The sequence below is a fragment of the Columba livia genome, chromosome 1 (genome assembly GCF_036013475.1).
Source record: "Columba livia isolate bColLiv1 breed racing homer chromosome 1, bColLiv1.pat.W.v2, whole genome shotgun sequence".
Lineage (NCBI taxonomy): Eukaryota > Metazoa > Chordata > Aves > Columbiformes > Columbidae > Columba > Columba livia.
Window position 1 is genome coordinate 101,901,466 of NC_088602.1, and position 24,724 is coordinate 101,926,189.

At 39.2% G+C, this 24,724-nt stretch overlaps 1 protein-coding gene across 20 annotated transcripts in view; it reads left to right on the top strand.

Moving 5' to 3' along the window:
• DMD (dystrophin) overlaps positions 1 to 24,724 on the top strand; it is a 1,272,535-nt gene that overhangs the window by 176,186 nt on the left and 1,071,625 nt on the right. For 2 of the 20 annotated variants that reach the window (XM_065049963.1, XM_065049966.1), the window contains exon 1: positions 4,016 to 4,345. The exons of 17 other annotated variants lie outside the window; for them this stretch is intronic. In XM_065049963.1, coding sequence (XP_064906035.1) covers positions 4,303 to 4,345 — 43 coding nt within the window. In that variant the 5' untranslated portion in view covers positions 4,016 to 4,302. Of the gene's footprint in view, positions 1 to 4,015; positions 4,346 to 24,724 lie in introns of those variants that run through there. One more of the 20 variants, XM_065049955.1, reaches the window with a different exon arrangement.

Sequence of the window (24,724 nt, forward strand, 5' to 3'; positions counted from 1 at the left end):
AGTAGGGGTTTTGTTTGGTTGGTTTTGGTTTGGGTTTTTTGCTTGCTTGTGCTTTTATTTGTTTGTTTATTTGTTTTCCATAACAGGAAGTGAATAATAAAAAGACTCAGAGGCAATATACCACCAGGGCAAAACCCCACGCTGCGCATTAGTGTTTAAAAGATTACGATCCCAGTTCTCTGCTCACATCAGTCCCAGATTCCCTAGAGCTCAGCACTTCTTCCCACACAGATAGATGTGATAGATTTGCAAATACTGGCAAGAGCACAGAGACATCTTGTTATGAGCCTAGTGAGTGGTTGAACTGAGCGACAGGCTTGGATTGCCTTTATTTCTTTTAGGTCAGCACTGGCAGGGAGTTAAAAACAGGGTGGAATAAAGGTTGAAATGTTTTCTGAATTTATGATCAAAATATCATCTGTCTTAGGTTTATGTTGTAAGCACTCTGCCTGATGTTGACGTGTATTGGCAAACAACATGTGCCACTGGGATGTTTAAAAAGTCATAAGAGATTTGTAAATCAGTTCTGTGGCATGCTACCTATTTGTTATTTTCTTGTTTTATCTGTTAAGAGGAAAGGAGATGCTGTGTTAGATGATATACATGGCAATATGTTGTACTTTATTTTGTTGGGTATTTGTTTGGTGTTCTTATCATAGTAAATTACAGTGAGATGGAAGATTTGTTGCTCTGTGGAGCTTGTTAACATAAAATTCTCTTTAGATTTGGGGACCTCTCCTCTTGTGTAAATTATTCTGGCTACTGTATTATTTCTTTTTTCTTTCAAAAACGTAATTTTCCAATTGTGGCTTTTCCTCCTGCCACCCCCTGTCCCAACACTCTCTCAACAGAGAACTGTGTTTCTATGTAGCCCTTTAATATGCTATAGAAAAAGAAGAGTTAGAGACCTGAGAACTTGGTTCCCATGTCCAGTCTAAGGTTTGACCATTATCTTCAACTCCTAACCTCCCTCTGGTTTAGCTTGCTGAGAAAAAAAAATGACTGTCAAATTTGGATGTAGAAATCCATTTCTTTTCTAAGGTCACACTGAAGTATGCTGAACCCAGTCTCCTAAATGGTCCCTGAACAGGCAGTTTATTGTTGGGCCCTGTTTTCAGATTGCTGCTGACCTCTTCGGCATTTTCTCCAACTCTGTATTGCTGTCACGCTCTTATTATTAGAAAGGATGTATTTTCAAATGTATCAATAGTCAGATTTTGAAAGAACTTCTCAAGCAGGAAAATAAACAACCCCTGTATAAAGTGTTTGTTAATGGGTGGCTGAAAATCACTCTAACCATTACTGTAAAGAAGAAAATTTTCTTTCGTTTAACCCTTTACTGATTGTGAAATAGTAAGGCAACATTAAAACAGGACTGCCAGCAATCATTCAAAAAATATATATATTTTTATTGTTCCACATTTTCTACAGTTTCCAGCCTCTCTGTGACTTTGAAGCTTGCTCCTTTCCCCTCTTATAACACAGGCACTGTTGTCTCAGAGCACCAAGCAGTGCTGCTGTGAGTCGGACCATGCTATGCACATTATCTAGAAGGAAGAGTGAGGCAGTTGGCCTCTGACTACCAGCATTTATTAGGTGTTATATTAATTACTTGACATAGCTTTTGCACTGAGACTGTGACTTGCTCTCTGTTGTTGAAGAGAACCAGAGCTTTTAATGCTGCTTCAGACAAAAAAAAATTCTTTAAACAGGGAAATGTAATGTATCAAAATGATAAACCTCTTCCAGGTTATACATGGAATATAAATGTACACCATGCTGGCCGGTAGAGACTGACAGATGCACATGAAACCTCTTTTCAGTAGAGCTGATATTTCTCAGTGTTACACAGTTACAGCACTCATAACTGCTGAAAATAGTATTTGATTTTTAAGAGCCTCTCCATTTTCTTTGCAACCCCAAAACAAACAAACAAACCAACCTAAAAATCCCAACCAACCAAAAAACACAGTAGTTTTGAACTCTCACTTCTTACATTTATCTCTGTGATGCAACAAATCTTGACCCTTTTCCCATTTGACTGGAGGAGTTTGAGTAGGAGGAAGGGAAAATGTTTCTAGGCTGAAGGTTTCTGCACTCTTGTGAATGGAACAACAGTTCTCTTTAGAACAGGAGTTTTGAACTCCCCCAGAAAGAAGAGGGCAAGCAAATCTGGATTTCCTGCATCTGGAAGATTGTTAAATTTGTAAGCCCTTGTAAACATTACCCCCAGACACTTCTATGAGCCATGTTTTAGAAGAACATATTGAGCAGCATTGCATTTCTTGCAGAGCCAGATCTGGGTATGCTCTGGTGGTCTCAAAGACAGTCAGGGAGGATGAATAAGCCACATGAATGTTGTGGATTATGACTGGAGTTAGGTGTAAAACAGACTGCAGAGCTCTGTCAAGATAAAGGCCCTCTGGTCATATTCAGAAGCAGATATTTAGGCACTTGGAAAGTTTTGAAGAAAAAGTTTAAGTCACCTTGAAATGAATAGAAGCCAGGAGGATCACAGTTCCAGCACTAGATATCTACCTTCCAGATAACTTTCACTTGTATTCTGTAAGTACATTACTGGGCCTCAGTTATTGACAGCATGTGCTATCAAGGGTGACCTTAAATATTTTAAAACAAAACTTTTGCACAATAAGCAGTTCCTTTCCTGAGTTTGCTCAGTCTCCTTCTCCCTCAAATAATCAAAATGCTGCTGCTGTCACAGTGTGCTCTGCTCTGCTTCAGATTATTTTCTACATCAGTTCATGACTTGCAGTTCCTGTGGGCTGCAAATTAATCCTTAGGAGTCAGTTGGCGTGTACTGTACATCCAGGTTCCTCCGGGGTATTAATTTGACTGTCGATGTAGAAAATGCCAGTGGCTGTACGGGTATATTATGCACTTCATTTTTGTGTTTATTTTTTCTGTATAATGATGAAATTTACTTATAAACTTGTAGTCACTATGACTAGACACTTTAACCTTTAAAACTGAAAAATAGCATTTTTCAGACTTTTAGGGTTAGATTTAAAACAATAATGAACAGTGTAAGAGTGAGTTTTTTTGAAATTACTTTTCAAATGAAGCCATGAATTAATAACATGATTCTTTGTGGCCTGTCTTTAAAGGTCATCTATGACCCTTATATATACAAAGTATATACTGTAGAAAGCAACCTTATAAAAATCTGGGTTTGAGTGGAGAGAGCCACAGTCTATTTCCCAGGTATTGTGTGAATGTCGGCTTTTCTTTCCCATATAAACTAAGGAGACCTGGGAATGAATGCAGGGGGAGAGCATAAGTCCAGGTCCCACATACTTGGGACCATCAGCTTTTGGGATTTGGGAGTGAAGGGATGTTCCTGCCATTAGGAAGGGGCAGGAACATGCAGCTTGTGTACAGTCCTGCCTCTGCTTCTTCTGGGGCGTGTTTCTGATCTGTGTATAGCAGCAGTACTGCATGGTTTTGTTGGGAGTGGAAAGGTCAATTGTAAGTCAATAGCTTTTTTTTTTTTTTTTAAAGTAGCTACTGACTTGTCACAATCTGTGTTAGTATTTACACACTTAGTTTGGCACAGCACTATTTTTGGGTTTGTTTATTTTTTTTTTCCCCTGCTTGGAAGAGAAGTTACAATCCCCAAAGTTTCATCTGTGACACAACAGCCAAATACAGGAGGGTTACCACTCCTCTCCGAAAAAGGGAGGATCCTGTCTGGGCATGGGCTGGAGGTCATTTGCTGGGGAAGGGGACAATCTGGTTCATAGAGGTCTTGGAGGAACCACACAAAGGGAGCAGCAAACATATTCTTCCCACTCTGTAACGCTAAATGTTCTTTGGGAAGCTGTAAAACATAATTTAAATCCATTGCACATGCCACCCTGGAAGCAGAGCCTTATATGTCGAGTGCATGGGCTGTCCTATTATGGGAAACCAACTTTGTTTTGAGGGAAGCACAGAGCATTGCTTCTGCGCAAGTCCTGGAATTTGAAACATTTAGGGGCCTCCAAAGAGCACTGGCATTAGTTACCATGCCGGCCGGGTGGAAGTGAGGATCCCGTCCTCTCCTCGCCCGGGACGCAGACCCTGCCGGCAGCCAGCCCGCAGCTGCATCCCACCGGGTGCTCTCTGCACCGTCCTCCACAGAGCTGCGGAGGTTTGTGCGGGGACACATCTGTCCTTCTGCAGGGACAAGCCTAATTCGTCAGAAGCTACTGGAGCAGCAAAGTTGGAATATACTTTGCCAAGAGATATTTTGCTGTTGTCTTCTTTTTCCTCCTTTTTTTTTTTTTTTTGTGGAGAGATTTCATGTCTGCTCACATGCTTTGGTATGAGGAAGTGGAAGATGATTGTAAGTATGAACAGACTGACATAATTTATCACAGTTTTCACTTTGACAGAGCAGCGTAGTGCTACGCAGCCCACTAACAGCATGCATTTTAAAGTGTTTACTTTCAAAGTCTAAAGAAGGAGAGCACCAGGGGGGTTAAATAAAGAGATTTTTTTTGCCTCTGTTAGGGCGTAATATTCTGTACATTATATATATATAAAAGAAATACTCCAGAAACGGTACCCAGTTCTCCGCTGAATGAAAATAAACCATTTCTTCCTGAGTTTTTAAAAAAGAAAGAATTGAGAAGACAGACCAATATATCTGAAAAAAAAAAAACAAGCCCAAAGCCACTTTCGTTGTTATATTAATTTGGCAACACATCAAAGGATTAATCAGTTGCTTTGAACTTTAATGGCGTATGCACTTTCGCTGCCTAATATTAACCTGGGCGGTAAGAGAGCTCTGCTCTGGCCTCTGAACTGTCTGGTAACAACCGAATGAGGGGGTGTCATTTTTGCTCAGAGTGAGCAGCAGCTGGGCTCTCCCATGTGCTTCCCAGAAAAGAACAGGCATGTTTTCCAGACTCTTGTTTGTTAATTTAAAGCTATCGTTTCTGTGCAATGAGAAGAAAAATAAAGGATGCCAAGAGTCAGAGACTGAAGAGAGCCAAGAATGAAAGAATGACAGAGAGTATTAAAATCCATCTACCATGCTCCCAGATCATTTTTTTTCTTCCTCCTCCACCCAGCCTCCCAAAACAGATTATGCTGGGGAGAAAAAAGTGTGTCATTGTTGTCCAGAATTAATCTATAGTCCCCGCCCTTGTTTTATAACCTGTTTTGTCTCTTCCATTTTTGGCTTAATCTTGTGTCTGTAGAATAGTAGAATTCCTGGTTTTCTCTATTTTAATAATCATAACAGCCAAGGGAATACATGCACACTATCATTTCCCCCATAAAACATAATGGATTGTATGATCACTAGCTTCTGATGAAAATTCCTGAAAATAATGTTAGATTTTGTTACATTTGACAGGAAAGAAGCTTAAAACAGAAAATTCCAGGGTGCAGGTGGGGTCTTAAATCCACAGTTTGCTTTCCCATTTTTTTTAAGATGAACTCAAATTGGGTTTTCTTGTGCAGTAAATAAAACTTAAACCAGGTGTAAATTTTCCAGACAGTTTTGTACCACTAGGAGAGGTCCTGCAGTGATCAGTCCCTTTACTTACTAAGACAGTCTGGCAGTTCAAGAAGGGGTAGAATAATGAGATCATCATCATATATTAAATAATTAGGAGAAAGATTGATCCAATTCTGGAAATATTGGAGGTGGGGTTGGGAAGAAGAAATGTTGTGGGTTTCTCTTAAGGGGTTTTACTCCTTGTTGGCAAAAGGAAGTTGGCATGCTCTAGAGCAAACCACATAGTGCCCAACCTTTTCCCCCAGTCCTCTTTGCAGAGGAATGAAGAGGATTTATTGTCTTTATTATTCTATATACTCACTTTCCAGATAGTCATATTATCAGCCCTGACTGCTCACCCTCAGCCTTGAGGAGAAGACAGTGCTGCAAGAGAAGCTGAGCAAGTGCTTGTTAAGTAAGGGGGAAAGATCTTTGCTACTTGGCGCAAAAGTTACAATTGCACCCTGAAGATCTAGCAGGTGAAAGAAAGAAAAAAGATAGCTGTGTTAGAGCTTTTGAAAAATATGAATAACAAACCAGAGTTGCATCTAGCAGATGAATAGCATTCATGACAAGGGCCGTTAAATCACTTGCTAAATTATGGCACGTAACTATGTTCATGTCTAAAATGAAAGGGAGCTGCCCTAGCACTCCTTGGGAATTATTTAGCTCAATTGATTCTCTCACCTGTATCCTCACTCTTTTAAAGGGCACAGCATTTTTCGTGATATAATTTTGTATAATATTGTCAAGGTTTTTTATAGTTGTATTTCAATAAAAAAGGAAAAATCCATATCTGCACTTTGTGACTGTGTCCAAAATAATGCTCTCAAATTTATCCCCAGCCTTCATTCAGGACATGTCACTTCTCCTACTTGTTACCTGTGGTTGCTTTGCCTTTGTTCTGGATGAAAACTTTTTGCTCTTGATGGTGACAGCGGTTGCTTATGCCATTGCATTGTTTTTTAAATCCATCATTTATCTCTTCTTAAAGATCCCTCTCCAGCCCTCCATGCACCTCTGCATTTACCTCTTCCCTTTTCTGCTTTCTCCCATGCTGCAGCAGTAAGGCAGGTTCTCCCTTCCCTGTTCTCTTCTCACTTCTACGGAGAATGACCTTTATGAAAACATATTTGTTCACCACTGAGGGCTTTACTTTCTTTCATGAGCTATTCAGTGTTTACTTCTGCCTGACTTAGACTGGAAGCTCCTTGGGGCAGTGACTGTCTCTTCCTAGATTTCTGCAGAGTCTTTGACAATGACACCTAAATAATAAAGTGGTGGGGCAATGAGATATCCTAAATTTCATTTTGTTTTAATTAAAATGAGATTACTGTGAACTTTATCTCAGAAACCACCCTCCCTAGGGGAGTCAGTATCATATGCTGTATTTCTTCTTCTAGCAGATATAATCCTCCTTCTGCATCCATAGTCTGACATGGAACTAAATTCTGCTTGCAATTGCACAAAGGCATCCTCTTTCTCCACTTGGATTTGCACAAAGTAGTGACAAAAATAGAATTAATCATCAAAACAGAGCCAGTGCAGAAAATAAACCAGTTTTGCCTGAAATTTCATGGCCACAATGTGTCTCTTAACAGTTATCATGGGTTTACTGTAGCAGGGGTCCATCTAGGTTCATGCTTTAGCTCAGGTCAGAAGTGCATTTCTGAAGCAAATTTCCAGATGTCTCTGCTTATTACCATGTATTGGTGTGCATTCCACAGCACACACCCGGCACCTCCTTGGGAGGAAGCTGAATTCAGAGATGCGCTCTGGGTTTGGCTAATGGGCACAAACTCTCTGTGGAAGTGCTGGTTGCCGGGATTACACTGCAGCTCCTCCAAAACAACCCAGCTGGTCATAGAATAATAGAATAGTTTGGTCTGGAAGGAACCTTCAAAGGTCATCTAGTCCAACCCCCCTGCAATGAGCAGGGACATCTTCAACTAGATCAGGTTGCTCAGAGCCCCGTCCAGCCTGGCCTGGAATGTCTCCAGGGATGGGGCATCTACCACCTCTCTAGGAAACCTGTGCCAGTGTCTCATTGTGCACACACACCTTCTGGGGAGTGCTGGGTTGGCAGGCCCAGAGCTGCTCCTGCTGAGCTGCCTGATTTGCTGCAGCTTTCGAGAATTCAGTGAGATAGGAGGAGGATGGTAGCAAATTTCTTTGGATCTTGGATGTGAAGAACTACTTGTAAAGGCACTCCCCAGCTTGTGCAGGCGGGTCGTTCATCCTGTCCACTCCTACCTTGTGTCTGGTCTCACCCCTGATCACCAGGCAGCCCATGGCTATTGCAGCTCTCTGGGGCTCTTTTCAGGATGGTTATTGAGCAGGGAACCATAGAGAACAGTAGCCTGGCAGCACGTAGCATACAAAACTGGTGATCCTGTGAAAATTTACCCCTCACTTTTTTTTTTTTCTTTTATTTTTCCAGACGAAATTATTTAATTATGTTACTAATTGAATATAGTTACTGATCAGACAGAGTTATTTATAGCTGAAGAGGTACCATATTTATAGAAAAAAGTTAACCCTTTAGTAATACTGTGAAATTATTTGAGCACCAGAATTGTCCAAGAGGTTAAGTATTTTTAAATGATTGCCAGAGGGTACAGGATTAAGCTTATATATTTTTATCATGGATTACTGTTAGACAAAATCACACTGAACAGGATTGTGAACCAAGCTGCCTTGATTTGAAAAGGCTGACTTATTGATTTTCACAGTACATTTTCAATTAAATGTTACCCTAAAGCTTAATCATCATTTAGGAGGATAACCATTGTACTGTGTTATAGCTGACTGCTGGAAAAAGACTCCTCGATAAATTTAGCGGAACTTTATAGCATCATGTTGCTGTTGAGGAGGATGCACTTGTGGTAATACCATATTGCTGTCAGGGGAAGCAGAACAGCACCAGGAATTTTAAATAATTGTGCCTTATCAAAGACTGAGCTTTGTGGAAAGCTGAAATAATGGTCAGCAGAGTGTAGCTTTGCAGCATGGATTGTGAGCTGGGCTGCATCAGGGAACATGATTCTTCATCTTCCTGGGAAAACACACATGGGGCAAAGGAGGCGTTTGTTTGGGTTTGGAGTGCTCACTGTAAAGACCATAGAGCTTTCTCTTCTAGGTTACATGCCACATGTGCAACAAATCGGAACAATTTTGATGATGTGTTTTGAAGGACAGATAGGTTGGATTTTAAGAAAGCCATAATCTTTCTTGGATCTGGTCACAATTCCTATTGTAAGCTTTGAGTATTATTTAGAGCATGAGGCTGATAATATTTGGGACGTTTCCTGATCCTTTCCCTCTGTAATTCGTATTTTCTAAATAATCTGTATCCATGTTATTATATTTTTATCAGTTGCATACAGTCTTTTTCCTAAAGGCAAAATATAGTTCCTAAATATTGCAAGCGTATGAAGAATAAAGAAATAGTATTATGCAAACAAAAGCCTATGTTCCTGTAATTTTGGATACAATGTAACAGTTAAGATGGTATAATGACAATTACTCTATTTCTTAAATCAATATTAAAGGATCATTATCTTCAGCAGAAAAAAAATAGCATCATTCTAATAATAAAAAAGATCTGGTTGTAAAAATTACCTCGTGGAATATATTACAGTAGTAGTTTAGTCCTAATGGTGATTTTGTTTTCTGCAGCATTTCCTACTAAGTATCCCAAGGGTTTGCACGGGGGGGAGGGCTGGGGAAGGCTTAAAAAAAAGAAAAAGGAAAAAAAATGAGAAAACTTAAAACTCTTCTATGTGTGGAGATGACATAAATGGGTACCCAAAATATCATATTTTGCTTACCTCGCCTTTGCTGAAAAATCTTGAAAAATCCCTGGAGACCTAGTAGGATTATGAGCACCACAGAGAGTTTTAGTTAAGCTAATCAAACCATTTGTGCCTTTTTGTTTTAACCATTTTATTCCTCTGGCTATCAGTAAACTCTGAGAAAGTTGTGGGTCTCCTGCGCTCCACTGTCCCAGTTAAAACAACAAACCCAGTATGTGATCTTCTTAATATACACTGCACTGGATTAGAAATGTGGCATTGTCCTGCTGGACTCCTGATAACCTGTATTTCTTATAGGGTATGGAAGTTTTTATCACTTGTGAAAAATCAATTACACTGACTGCAGGAGCATGCCCATGAGTGTGGGATGCCCACAGGGAGCCTCCCTGTCTTGCTCCACCAGTCCTTGCCATGTTCTAAAATTGGCACCTGCCCACGTGGCTGAGCGTCTGCATGCATGCACGCTGGTTTTCAGAAGAAATTATCCACGGGTAAGGCTTCTAATTTTGTGTAGCACAGGGAATTGAAGGAATTTAAAGGGTGATTGGAATTTGACATTTCTGCCTTTTTATTCTGAAAGATACTTTGATTAAAGCATTGGAAGGCTCAACTAAAGTAGGCGTTGCTGCTATTTCAGATACACAGAGTATGAGATTTGAAGGCAAGCCAAATCACAATGAGATGGAATAATGATGTCCTTGGTTTATTTTTCACTTGGTACATTCAGGTTTTGATTGGATTCTGAGTGAGGCAACAGTTTTCTCTCCCAGAAAGCAGTGCTGGTCCTTGGAGGCTTGCAGCCTGTTACCAAAGCAGAAATGTTTTCTTGTGAATGTCATGGATTGCAGTGGCAGGAGAGGGGAAGGAAAACCAAAAGGGTAGGAGAGGAGGAGGGATGGAGGAAAATAAAGAAAAAAAGAGAGAGAGAGAAAGATTTCCTTCTTGGTCCTAACCAGGTACAAGCTTCTCATAAGAAACATTTCTGCAGTGAGACTTATTGCTACTTTGACCCAGCTAGCACTCTGCTGATGGTGTGTATCTCAAAAGATTTGTAGAGAACTCTGAGGTCTCTGTCCATCTGTCCTTCTCCCTCCCAACACTCTTCCTGCTCTTGTCACATGCAAATTCTTCAATAGTTCCCTTCACCTTGCTCTCTAATTTGTGTTTTGTTTTGGTTTTAAATACATTTTAAAGTTTTTATTTGGAAAGGACTGTTCATGAATTATTTCTCTCTGAACTAAGTTCAGAGCTTCCCAGCTAGTGCTGAGGTGGTGGAAAATTAATGCAGACATTGTATTTCCTAAAAGGTTAATAACGTTATATAGTTGGAGGTGCTGAAGAGAACCCTGTGAAGTTCCTGAATGATGGATGCAGTAAATAAGTGGATAGGAGCCCATGACACATTTTGATGCAAGTGACTGATGCTGAAGACAGGAGTAGCTGAGAAGATGTGTGCCCATTTCTTCAATACAGGGAAAAATGCTGTTAAACATAAAGCTATCCTGTTGCATTCTTGGGCTTAGAAATTACGAGCCAGCTCCCAAACCTTTCCTGGCTGTTTGGGGCTGGGGGAACAGGAAAGGATGGAGGTGATCCTTGCTGCCGGGAGACCCAAGTGGGACCACCTCAGGGGCAGTGATCCTGCCCACCTTAAAAGGGGGTCATTAAAACTGAGCATAAAAAACAAGGGGAAAAGGAAACCCTGAAGGTACCAGCCTCTGATGAGCTGGTGGTGAATTTGTGGGCATGATGTGTACAGCTTTATTAATTTAAACAAGTTTGGTTTATTCTTTGTTGTTGTTGTTTTCAGTGAAGACTGTTAGCAGACCAAAATGAATTAATGCTTTGCAGTGGATTTCAGGTGAACAACAATATTTCTTTTATTCATTTGACTTTATTTGCAGTCAGCTGTCTCTTATCATGTGTTTTAGTACGTATTTTAAGCTAATTCCCTGCCCCACCCTTGCAAGCCTTGCAAGCAGTGCTGAAAATAGAAATCAGTACATTTTTACACCAAATTCTAAGGCCACATTTATAAATGCTTGGTCAGCTGATGGTTATTCACTCTCCAAAAATGCAGAAGATCCAGATTGAAGTGTTTGCTCTGCTTATACTCTCTGTTTACAGAGGAGAAAGTTTCAGTTGCATCGGATGTTGAGTGGAAACCAAAGGTGAAGCCAAGTAACTTTTCACAAAAAGGAATTCTTGTTTTCTCGCCAACATGAGAACAATTCCTTTTATAGTAGCCTGTAAAGGACAAGCATGTTATAGGGTTGATTCTGACCCTTCTTTTCTTCCTAATAACTAAATAAATCAGTTCTGAAAGCCCCAACAAGAGCAAGGAAGGAAAATAAAGATGTGAAATAAATGGTGAATTTCAGAACCAGTTATCTAGCAGTAGAATGTGTAACACTTAATGAGAACAAAATCTTTATAAACAACAAGAAGAAATAATCAAATAAGATTCTTTTTTTTTTTTTTTTTTGTCTCCTCTAGTTGTTTTAAGTTCCATGAAATCTATGTCCCTGCATACAGGATGGCTCAGTGATACTACTCTAGGTTTAAAAGATGTTACTTTGATCACTCCCCTGTCTTTCTATAGAGCATGTAAGTGGAATTTGTACTGAAGTGTATCAGATTCCTCTATTAGAAGTAAAATATATCGCCAGTGAAGTGGTATTTCTCAGCTGATTACCTGATAGATATAAAGCTTTAGAGAATGTAAATTGGAGGACATTTTTGCTTTGGAAAAGGAAATCTGTTGGATTATGTAGTCCATCTCTATTTCCTGTTGAAAACAAGACATGTCTATTCAGAATTGATTCAGAACTACTGCTATTTTTAGCACTGTTGCTAACTTAATAGTGCTTTTCAACTGTTACAGCTAAAAACCATAATTGGAAACATTTTATGTTTCAAAACAAACTGAATACGCTGAATGTTCACCCTTTTGTTTTGGAAGGGCAAGCCTATTTTTCTTAGGGAATAGCTGCTGAATTGTGAAGCCCAAACTCTTTCTGCCCATGCCGTTGTCAGTTCTCGTATTTTCTCTTTCGTCCTTTTGCTACTTTCCCTTTGCCCTCAGTCATGCACATCCATTGCTGTACTGCTTTAGCTATTTTATATAAGCCCTTTTCTCCTCCAAGAAGGCTTGCTAATTTTTGCATATTATCTTAAGCTGATTTAACAGTTGTTTTGCCAAGTCTTCCCAGCTGTTGCTACTGCTGAATTGATTCATATTGCTCTTGACATGTTGCAGGCAAATGTGAAACAAAGTTTACTTGACCAGTAATCTTCCCCTTAGCTGATGGGAGGATGTGGTTTGAACAAGGACTTGTTCCAAATGTCACCATTTTTTTCCCTAAATCTGCCTGCCACACACGCTTCTTATCTAGGAAATTCTTATTTAGAAAGTGAAAAATGTCTTAGCTATAAATAGCAACCAAAGATTTATTTATTTTTTTTCCTGGTACAATAAGTCAGTCTGTGGAGGGTTTATTGACGAAATATAAGTTCCTAAGAGGTGTTGTGGCTGTCTTGGAGTGCTTCCAGAAAATGTTGCTCAGCCTTTAAACTGATGAAATTTCACAGACTCACAGACCAGCTGAATCTGGAAGGTGCCTCTAGAGATCATCTACTCTAATTCCTTGATCAGATCATGGTCAGAGAGAGCAGGTTGCTCAGGGCAACATCAATTTGAGTTTTAAATATCTCCAAGGATGGAGACTCCACAACCTCTGTGGATATCCTGTTCCAGCATCAGAGTATCCTCACAGTGATTGTTTTGTTTTTCTTCTGATGTCCCTATGGATTCCCTGTATTTCAATTTATGCCTGTTGTTTCTTGTACTGTCAGTGGGCACCTGAGAGAAGTGTCTGGCTCTGTCTTCTCTATTCCCACCCATCAAGGATTTGTAGTTCTTGATAAGATCCCCTGAGCCTTCTCATCTCCAGGCTGAGCAATCTCAGGTCTCTCAGCCTTTCTTCATATAAAAGGTATCCAATCACTTAATCATCTTTGTGTCCCTTTGATGGACTTGCTCCAGTATGTCTATGTTTCTCTTGTACTGGGGAGCCCAGCACTGGGTTCAGCACTGCAGATTTGTCTGACCAGGGTTGAGTAGAGAGGAAGGATCACCTCCCTTGACCTGTTGGCTACTCTCTGCTTAATGCAGCCCAGGAGACCATTAGCCCTCTCTGCTGCAAGGGCAAATTTCTGGCTCATGACAAACTTGGTGTCCAGCAGGACGTTTTTTGCAAAGCTGTTTTCCAGCTGATTGGTCCCCAGCGTATATTGATTCATGGGGTGGTTCCTCCTTACATGCAGAATTTTGCACTTTACATAGTTGAACTGCATGAGGGTCCTGTCAGATCTCCAGCTGAACTTTGTACAACTGGTCCCAGCCTTTGAGCCCAGCAGTTCAGCTAGTTTTCAATACACCTCAGTGGTCACTTACCTAGTCCATACTTCAGTTTGTTTATGAGAAAGTTATGAGAGACAATGCTGAAAGCCTTGCTAAAGTCAGCACAAACAACATCCACTTCTCTCCCTCTCAATCACTGAGCATCTCCATGAGAAGCTGTCAGGTTGGTCAGGCATCATTTCCCCTTTGTAAACCCATGCTGACTACTCCATCACCTTCTTGTCAGTCATATGCTGAGAAATAGTTTCGAGGATGATTTGCACGTTTCCAAGATTTGCTTCATCACCTTCCTAGGTTATCCTTGTGCCCTTCTTGAAAATAAGTGCCATTTTCATTCTTCCCAGTCCTCAGGAACCTTCCACAACCACAAAGACCTTTCTTGAATAATCAATAGTCACCTTGTGGTGACATCGACTAGCTCTCTGAGTGCTTTTGTTTGCCAGCAGCCTTTTGATTAGTGTGGCAGGTGGTTGGAAAGAGAGACTTGGGGTCTCTCATGTCTCTGTTGATGCCAGTTTTTTGCATGGCGTGCACACACAAACATCAGAAGTGTCCATAGTTTCCTGTGTGCCCGCATGATAATCTAGCCGCAGATGACTTTAGAGCTAGTGTGTAAGGATGTATTCATTTGAACTCTCTAGCTTTTCTGAGCATGCTTTTACTGTAAAGCCCATCTAATTAAATTAATATTTAGTGTAGAATGTCCATTATTTGTTTAAAGTCTGCTGAAGTTCAAAATCCATTAAATACATAACACCAAACCTGCAGTAATATCAGTGCATTTTTGACAGTTGTTCTAAAATTAAAAGTTAGCAAAGTGTCTCATGTGGTGTCGTAAATTACTTAATTCATATTCTCTAAAAACATGGTTATTATGTTGAAGACTCATTGGCAATTTACTCTGAGTGCAGAAATTCATAAGAAAGCCTGAAAGACCTTTAGTTTAAACAGGTATAAGCATGCTGAGATTTTAGTTCTGATATCTTTCATTTTAAAAAGAAATCAAAGTAAGTCCTGTAGAATGTTTGTTGCCTTCCAAATGAATGCAGTGTACAGTCAGTCTCTCTCACAGAAGAAGCATCATTAACTTTGCCATTGTAATCCTTTAGATGCAGATAAATTCTGTTTGTTGCATCTTTCTCCTTATCTGGCCTATCTAATTTTCATTATCATCTTCTGTTATGATGACAACTTCAGTATGCTTCCCAATTATTGTAGACTAGCAACAAACAAATAAGAAATTTGAATTATTTTTCTAGACTGTATTTGCTTATGCCACCAAAGTTATAAGCCCTATTTTTAATTGTAGTTTCACTTTTTGAAATGCAGCAAACAAAGAATTAGCTACTTCTTAGACTATTGAGTAGCATATTCTGCAACTACATGAATTTGTAGAGCACCTAAAGCTGTCTGCCTGATAACATGATCTTCTCAAAGTCAGTCTCTTTGGCATTATTTTACTTGGAATTTTTTTAAAAATTAAGCTTCAGATGATTGAAGTGAGATATTTCAAATGTAGACTTTTAATCAGAAGTCATTCAGTCCCATTCTAGTGGGAAGGGCTCCCAGTTGGGAACCTATTGGAAACCTAAGGACTCTTGATTTTGAAACTTGTAAGATGTACTTCAATATAACAGCTTTTCATTAAGACAGAGAATATTTTTGAGCCAGAAAGCAAATGTACTCTGTGTGTCAGAGCTTCCAGGATTCCTTAAATTAATCCCACTTCTCTGAAAGTTATATTCTATTTCAGCTTTACAGCATATGAATTTGCATCCTCTCTATTTTATTTTATTGTAACCCTTTGTATTCTAATTTGAATCCTCTTTAGCCTGTTTCTTGGACTACAGCTATACCCATAGCTGTGGCCATTCATGGGAAGTTGCTTTTAAACATCCATTACTTCTTTCTCACACAGCACACAGTACAACCCTCTGCAGTTGCTTGAGGTCTTTTCATAATAAACAGCAGAGATTATTTTTGTCTAAAATAATGCAATTCTGTATTTCCTGCACATTAAAAATCCCAGGATTTTTTTTTTTTTTTTCCATTTTCATGTTTTTTTTTTGTGAAAACACTTTCCTGGGGAGTTGTTGTACCTGAGTTCAGAATATATTATACTAAGATTTTCCAATGTACTCCCTATTCTGTATAGTCCACAGCATGCAATTTGAAATAAAATTGAATGTGTCAACAGTTTACTTTGTAGATATGTAATATTGTCATGGGTCTACAAACATTAATTGGATATTAATTGCCAATATGCTGTGCAAAATTCCGAGGCCCAGATGGGATTATGAATTTGTAATCATCGTAAGAAAAACCTAGTTATTTTTTAGTTTATGAACTTGAATACCAAAATTAGGTTGGCAGAAGAGAGCAAGAACATATTTTCTGTATGAAGAGAGAAGCCATTGCTGTGGTCAGGGCTGAACTGGAAACAATCAAAGATGTTTCTAGAAAGAGGAGAGTCCTAGAGGTGAGTTTATGAAGCTTCAAGCACCTTGTATGATAGTAGTGACAGTTATTAGCTATTACAGAAGATCTCAAAAGATCTAGTTATTCTGAAGCATGTCACAGAGTCCTTGATAGGGAAGGGAATGAAAAGAAAATATTGTAATAATCCCAGCATTAATTCATTAACAAGATGTATATTGGCTCCTGCACTCATGTATCAGTTAGAGACAGTATCTCTAAAGGGGCATATACGAGAGAAAAAAGGAAAATAACAGCAAGTTGGTTCATGACAGCATACAGGTGACTCCACTGTAATTCAAATGCATTCATAATCTAACTCTCACGTAATCTATGTTGAATGAATGTATAAATCATTATAATTATCATTATAATTATTATTGATATAGAAGAACAACTGAAAGTACTATTTGTGGGAAATCGTATGCACACTTCAATTAAGCTACAATGTAAATGCAATTTAAAATGTAACTGCAGATTAAGTGTAGCACTCAAGCTTGACTTCATGCCGAGAAACCCTCTTATGGGGCCCTAACTATTAACAATATCGTTATCATTTTTAACAGACAAAAATATCAGTGCTGTAAGCTAATCAGAATTGTACCAGGAAATCAGTGTATCTGCCGTTTCTGGGACTAACACAGTTAGTACCCTGTGTTTCTTTACGTTTCCTCACCGAGCATTTCTGCCACCAGATTTCTCTATGCAGGCAATGTTGCTGACAGGACAGGAGCTAGCTGGCCATACACTCTAAACACTGGCAAGGCAACTATATGCACCTAGAGCTCCTCTTTTTATGATCGTTTGTTCATTGATTCACATCTTGTCGTGCTTATAGTAAAATAAATATATTTATATATTTCCAAAACAATCACAATAATTTGTTTTTATGCTAGGGCTATTAATGTGAACAGTGAATGTCTGAAGAGTAGGGTGCTGTTGGAGACCATAGGAACTGAAGGAAAAGCAGAAACAGGAAGGCTGTATGAAGCCACACAGGGATGTGGGGTAGAGGGAGGGCAGCAAAGAGCCAGAACAGAGCCAGAGGATTCAAGGAAGGAGCTGAGATGTGCAGCAGCCATGGAGCCATTCTGCCATAATGCATGCCTGCGAGGAGTTTGCACAAGAATGTAAGGTAGAGAAACCCCTATAGAAATACAACTAGGAAATATGAGGGCTTGTTTTAATACTTATTTGTGTCACTATGTCTTCTCACACTGGTTGGCAGATAGGTTTGCAAGACCTTGCTGCTGGACTTACAGCTTCCACAAAGTGAGTGTGATAATGGGGTGAGCAAACACAGGTTTCTCACTCAGAGCCCATTCAGGTTCTCCTCCCCTTCTCTCTGTAACAGGCCTTCTACATATCACTTCAGTATGACTCCCTGTAATCTAAATAATTTTCTTCTGTATGTAGAGTAAACCACGTTTGGTTGGTGCAGCATGGCATAAATTATATGCTGTACGTAAATAGTTACATGTCTAATTCATCACAGTGTAAGTTTATTTAGACCTCACTTGTAATATGCCTAGTGTCTATTTCTTTTTCACACCTAATTGGAACATCTATATTACACTTCTTCAAATTTAGCCTGATTTGTGGACGTGGTACGATCTTGCTTTTTTGTCACTGAAGCTCAGAAAGGTCTCCATAGACACCAGCAACCAGGAAGAATCTCTGGAATGTACCTGTGCTCTTCCAGGTGCTGCCTTCAGGTCTCTGTGCCATCCATGGCCACACAGGGTGGGACATGTCCACCTTCTGTACCAGAGGCTGAAAGCCAAGGAGGGAATGCTTCTGCTCAGATTTGGGCTGAGGCCTCAGCCTTACAGGCCCACTCTATGTACTTTTGAAGCAGGGCTGTGTTCACTGGAGGCTTGAGGGAGGGAAAGGGGAATGCCACAGTTTTGTGGGGCTGTGACCACAAGAGGTCCTCTGGAGCTGGCCCGGTTATCCATTTTGTGTGTAGCAGTGCCTGTGCCAAACCTCTGTCATCTGTGTGGTATTTGCTCTCCATTGTTAATTTATTTGTCATAGTTCTCCTTTTGTCACCATCCTCCCATCTCATCATAAAAAAATAGATTTGGTTTTTACATAGTTTGACTAAAAGATGTTTTGGGGCCTATTAAAGCTTGGCACAAAAAGCTGGAAAAGTTAAGCTGGGCTTGATTGCCTTTCACAGCAGGTAAGGGAACCACTGGCAAATGTCCTGCTCCATCTCTTTCTTCATTTTCTTTCTTTACTGTGAGAAACTTGGTGTACTTGAAGTAGTAACATGGTTTGCTGTGGCCACTGATATTTGAATCCCCTTTTCCTTTTTTCAAGCAGCTTCTTCATTACTGCTAAGATCCGTCACAGCAGTTACCCTGCCAGGCTTGACCCCAAATTGTCAGTAAGATACACTAATCCCTTCTCCCTCTCTGAAAGGATCTTATTCCCTTACCACTTTAGAAAACTAACACTACAACAGAACAAAGCAACAACAAAAAAAAATACTCTCTAGAGCCTTAGTCATCAGGCAGCAAACAGGAGTTACCGTGGATTTTATTTCCATGGTATCGATAATATTGCCTCCTGATCTGTGAAAATAGCTGTTGTCATCTCTGGTGCTTTACTGTTTATCTCCAAAGAACATAAGTCTCACTGTACGGTGAGACTTCTTTGAGCCAAGAAAAATAAGTTAAATGCTCCTCATGGCATGGTGGGAGATTCTGACTGCTTCTCATCTTCCTCAGTGTTAGGTTTGCAGACTTTCCAGTTTCTTCAGCTATGAGGCTTTTTTTTTTTTCCCCTAGTAATTCTCTTCTTCCAGAATCATTCCCTCTGGCTGACAGTATATATTTAATCCCCTCTTGATCTTTGACAGAAACTCCTTTATCTTTTCCTTGGGGATATTCAATTTCTTTTGCTGTGTTTTCAGTCTTCCTTTTGCTAGTTACTTGGATACTGAGGAAAGAGGTGAGAGCGAAAAATATAAATTTCTATTGGGAACCTAATTCACATTCTACACTGGGAGAAAAAAAAAGTGTTTCAATGATATTAGGAAAAGCAATACTTGTATTTTCCTGTGTTTTCAAAATACCGTGTAGTGTATTTTCCTAAAGAAAGTGGGGAATTCAGTACTGCTTTCATATTTCATGTATACCACATTTGGTGTTAGAATACTATGAAATATTAATAAACCTACAAATCTTTTCCTTTGGCCATTTACCATGAAACTTGACTGGCTGCAGTTTTTCTGTTTTATTTATTCATATCTCTAAGTTGAGTGCAACAATGCTATGCTAAAAAATTTAGCTTCATAACATCTTTGACTTCAGTAAAGTGTTTCTGTGATGATTTTGTCTCTTTCTTCTCTTGGTGCTTGCAGACAGAGTGACATCACTGCCTGTTCAAAATCAGTATTATTTGCCTTCCATTAGCTTCTTGAAGTTCCTTTAATCTCTTGGGAGCCTGCAAGTCTGTTGGTGACAAGATTTTGTGGGAATTTGCCAGTCCACTCTTGGTTAATAATTTTCCCATTCAAAGATTAGTGTGCTTGGTATACATGTATAAGTTTAGTCTCTGCTAATGGTACTTAGTTACAATGAGAAAGATACTGAAACATCACTCAGTAAGGATCTCTCTTGGCTCTTCCCACATCTTGGGTAGACCATGAGGCTTACTGTCCTTTCCAGGCCCCTACAGGGTTTGCCATGCCTTGGAAAACTAATCATATTCTGTTCTTTCAAGATGGTTTCTGAAGCATCTCTAGACAACAAAGGAATTCTTATGTTTTCCTCTCTCCTTGTACTGTGTGATTTGGCCTGAAGATATCACTGGGATATCATTCCCTTTGCCTTTTTTTTTTTTTCTCTCACTAATTAATTTGTATTTCTGTTATAGAAAGCGATGATATAGAGCATTCTGGGTCTAAGATAGAAGCACTTTGGCCTTCTTTGTAGCTACCTTACAAATGACTCAAAAAGTGTTTGGACAATTAATAATTTCCCAGATTTAGAACACTGAACTTCAGGGAAAGTTGCCCAGAGTTCATGTGTAGCTCAATCAGCAACTGATTCAAAGATGCACTTGTTAAGCATGGATTCACCCATTTCCTGTTAATACAGATGTGTTTTGTTCAAAATCTGGGAAATGTTTTCTTCAAAATCTGGGAAGTGTTTTTGAGGACTATGTCACAAATATGTTGTTCTCATTATTTCTTAAACTGCTACATAATTCAGTTTTTATGGCTAAAGCTTAACTTTGGCAGTCGTGGATTCCCTGATGAGTGTTTTGAGTTTGCATCAGATATCTTTAGAGGACTTGGGTAACTCTGTACTGTGTACATGTATATAGTTTCCATGTATAAGAGAGAAATAATGAATACAGGATGCTCTCATCCTTTTACTTATAGCTAGCTTCACAGTTAATTGCAAATTGAGGAAGGGCTTAAATCTTATCATTACAAAAATGTAGGAACTGTACTGAGTGCAAAACTGTGTTCTCCCTAGTGAGGAAAGTTATGACTACTATACTAATTAGCCATGAAAAGGCTAAAAGGGGATCTAATTGCTGTCTTCAGCTATTGTTAGGTAGTTATGGAGAAAACTCAGACTCTTCTCAGAAGCATATGGGGAAAGAATGAAGCAGCTTTCCAAACTGAAAATTTTGAGAAGACGACAGGAAATTTTTACCATGGACGTCACCAGGGGCGGTTGCCCAGAGGGGCTGTGTAACCTCCTTCCTCAGAGGTGTTCAAAACACACCGAGACATGACCCTGAGCTACTTGATGTAACTCTGAAGGAGGACCTGCTTTGAGCATAGTGTTGCACTAGATGGCCTCCCTTACATTATCATGTAATTCTATGTTTGCTTTACGAAGAATGTCCTAGCCATATTTAATTTAGAATAGAGATACAGCTCAATTGATTTTCTAAGAAAACCACTGATAGTCTGTAACTTATCAGTTGAAACAAAAATTTATTGTTGGAAACTCTTATTTATTTGATGATTCTGTTTTCCAAAACCTGTGGGGTTTGTTCCCCAAATCCCTCCTTGGAACTACTTTGCCAATCCTATATTGTATTTAACTTTATTTCAGTGAGACACTGTGCTAGCTAGGCATCTTCTCAGTGTAAATGTTCCAGACTGTAGTCTCCTGTAATTATTAGGACTGCTTCTCAATGATACGTACACATAAGAACATTTTCTGTGTCTAGTAATACAATCGAGAATGAGCCTTGACGCATTTAGATCCATGTTATCTAATGGTCAGTGCACAGGGATTGTCCTCTAAGATGTGCATAGCTGTTCGTCTCAATCTGTGGGCCTTCTACAGGCCTTCTTAAAATAGTTCCACTGCAGAGAAGTAAAACAAATTTGACCTGGATTAACTGGAGCATAGACTCCTAACAAGCCAGATGGATGAACATTCCTGTTTGGCAGAAATGACCATTACAGTATTTGCCACAAAAATGTCAGCAGTTGCCTTGGTTTTGTCTTCAATAAAATAAGTAATTTTAATCTTGGTCTGGAGTGGTTGAGTAATGACTGCTGTGAGGCATTTACTTTGAAAAACCTTATCTTACATCATTATGAATTTCCCAGGAAGGGTCCCAGGAAGCTGGAATAATGAATGAAGTTTCTCCCTGTGACTTTGACTGGGGACAGCATCTGCTCTCTTACCCTGAGCTGGACAAAATATACAAAGAAAAGCATTGTCGTAACTCTTCAGTTTAAGCAGTAAGCATGGAGGGGTTTATTTCATTCACATCTCTTATGCAGGAAGCAGGGAAAGGTCAGAGAAGCTGCTCTCGGGTACACACCAGCCCATAATTTGTAGAATGCAACACTGAAGATCCCAACAGGTCAGTGCCTCAGTGTAGAAAAAAACTTTATGGATGTATCTTTTCTCCGTGCTCCTCTGTCTGGGCAGAAAGGGAGGGCAGCAGCCCCTGTCCAGCCAGCACAGGGAAATAGTGTCCCCATGCTGTGCTTTAAACAAAATGTCAACGTGTTGTGTGCATTTTAAATAGATAATGTTCCTAGTGAAGCTCCTTTCTTACCATCCCTTCTGCCATCTCATTCAACTTCAGAGAGCTTTCCATGGACTGACAGTGCTTTTGCAAAACACGTAAGGGATGGGACAGCTACTGCATACTTGTCAACTGCCCTAACCCCACTCTGCTGTGTGTTTGCACTGGTGCCAGCTTCTGCCTTGCAAGAGAAACCAAGTTATGAAATACACTTGCATTCATTTTAAATAGGTACAGACACATACAAATGCAAGGAAATGCACTTGAAAGCCTCTGTGTATTGCAGGGGGAGAATTATATGCAGAAGGGATTGGGTTCTACTTAAATACTAAAAGGGAACAAGCCCTTTCTCTGTTATTCAACATAGAAGTTCCTGTAAATTCACTGGGAAACTGTGAACGATACGTAAAGACCAGGTAACTTAATAGCTGCTCTTCCAAATTCTGTTTTGACCTTTCAGATATAAAAGGCAATTCCTTAGAGTTTCCAAAGGTACAGTTCATTGCTCTTTGGTTTAGTGTTACAGAGCAAGTTTAGTAAGTAATAGACCTTATTACAGTTACTTTTTTCTCTTCACAAAACCATTATACACCTCTTTGACCTTTACAATAAAAAGTGCAAATAAGGTCCAGCAAATGTTTCCGGCATTAGTTTCTGTTATTCAGAATTATGAATAAGTGAGTCTTAATCCATATGGACTGTATAAAGCCTGTTTTATTCCTTTCTGCTTTACTCTTGTTTCAACAGTTTTTCGCAGTTCCCCTTCATTGGTCTTACTCCTTTTCTACGTTTTCCTCTACTTGTGACTGAACAGACCAGAAGATAATTTTTTGTACACCGCTGGATTATTTGACAGAAAAACCCCTGTAAATAACAATAAGTCAACCATGTAAAATCTATAAGATATTTTCTGTTTCCTACTGTTCCATTATTCTTTCACTTACAAACTTAAAACTTGAAGGTTGTTTTGTTTAGTCTTTTTTGTTCTGTTTGAGCCTGTTTATTTGAAAAAGAGCTTCTTACTATGCAGGACATGTATATGAAAACCAAAGCATTACCAAATTAATGACCAGAAGCAGGGAGAGTCACAGAAGTTTTGCATTTTTAGGAGAATGAAAAAACTTACCCATCAGGGCTGTGATGTTAGGAAATGCATTGCTTAGCTGTTTTCCTTTGCTTAGCTTTAGGAAAAAAAAATAATTTTCCAAGATCATCAGATATCCCAAGCCCACAGGAATTGCTAAAAAAAATGCTACATATTACAATACTCATATAGGTTTTATTTCTGCTTGTAGGTGAAGTTTCTTGTGAGAGTGTGTAGGTTGGTTTTAAAGGTGGAAGCAGAGTATCTGTTGCTGTCATTATACCTATTATTTTTGCAGTTTATTTTTTCCTGAAGGCAAGAAAAGGGTGAATTTTGTAAGGAAGTGAGGCTGCACATGAAACCAACACTTCATTGGCTATTTTTTATTATTTTGTTCAACTGAGTTCTTGAATATTTTGGACAAGCACAGTTAGAATTGCAGTCACACCAGTGGTGGTTTGTCATTTAACTCTTGCTCAAAGTCTTTTGCACTCTATAAAATATTCTCTGCTGTTGTACATGGGCATAATTCATTTGAGTTTAATTGAGGATCTGGCCCAGGCTTTGATCTCTTTTTAGAACTTGTCCAACTTTTCCCTTTAAGGCCAACAATGTAGTACCAGATTTCTGCTAGCTGAATACATGTGCTATATATATATATATATATATATATATATATATATATATAAAAGTAACTAATGACCTTTAAATAGTTACCAGTGAGCAATTTTTAACTCGTTGTAATAGTTCAAAACTATTTGGATGCCTTGTCCTTGCTGCAGTATGTAGCACATTAACATTCCAGAGCCCACAAGGACATTTACTATGAATTGTGACAGTGTTTTCCTCTGTGGCAGCTTTCAAGCCTTTCACGTAGTAGCTGAGTCCTCATCTGAGCGACTCGACAGTGAGGTGACAAGGAGCCCTGGCACAGCACTACTGTGAGCAATCTACCAGAATACACATTTTAGCCAATGCTCCCCTCCAGAAATGCACCCTGGAATCTACAGAGTTCCTATTATCAGCTGGTGAAATACATTGCAAATGGCAATAGCTGCCTTAAATTTCAACATGTATATTATCTACATCTGAATACAAAATAAAGGTTGCAGATTCACATTTGGAAGAATGCGGAAAAAAGACTATTTTCTGACATAACAGCATTAAAAACGGTGTCTCACAGAAAGGAACTTCATACTGGGAAATAGTTTTTTGTACAAATACAAAACTGTTAAACTGCCATTGGGAATGATGGGCTTGTTAAGTAGCAGTCTGAAAAAAAACTGAGGACAGAAACCGAGTGTGTCAGTGTACAGGTTCTGTAATTACATATTTTGCTGAGCATGTGGAATGTCAGAATGGTGGATATGTTGCTTCCTTCCAGTTTTAATTATATCTATATT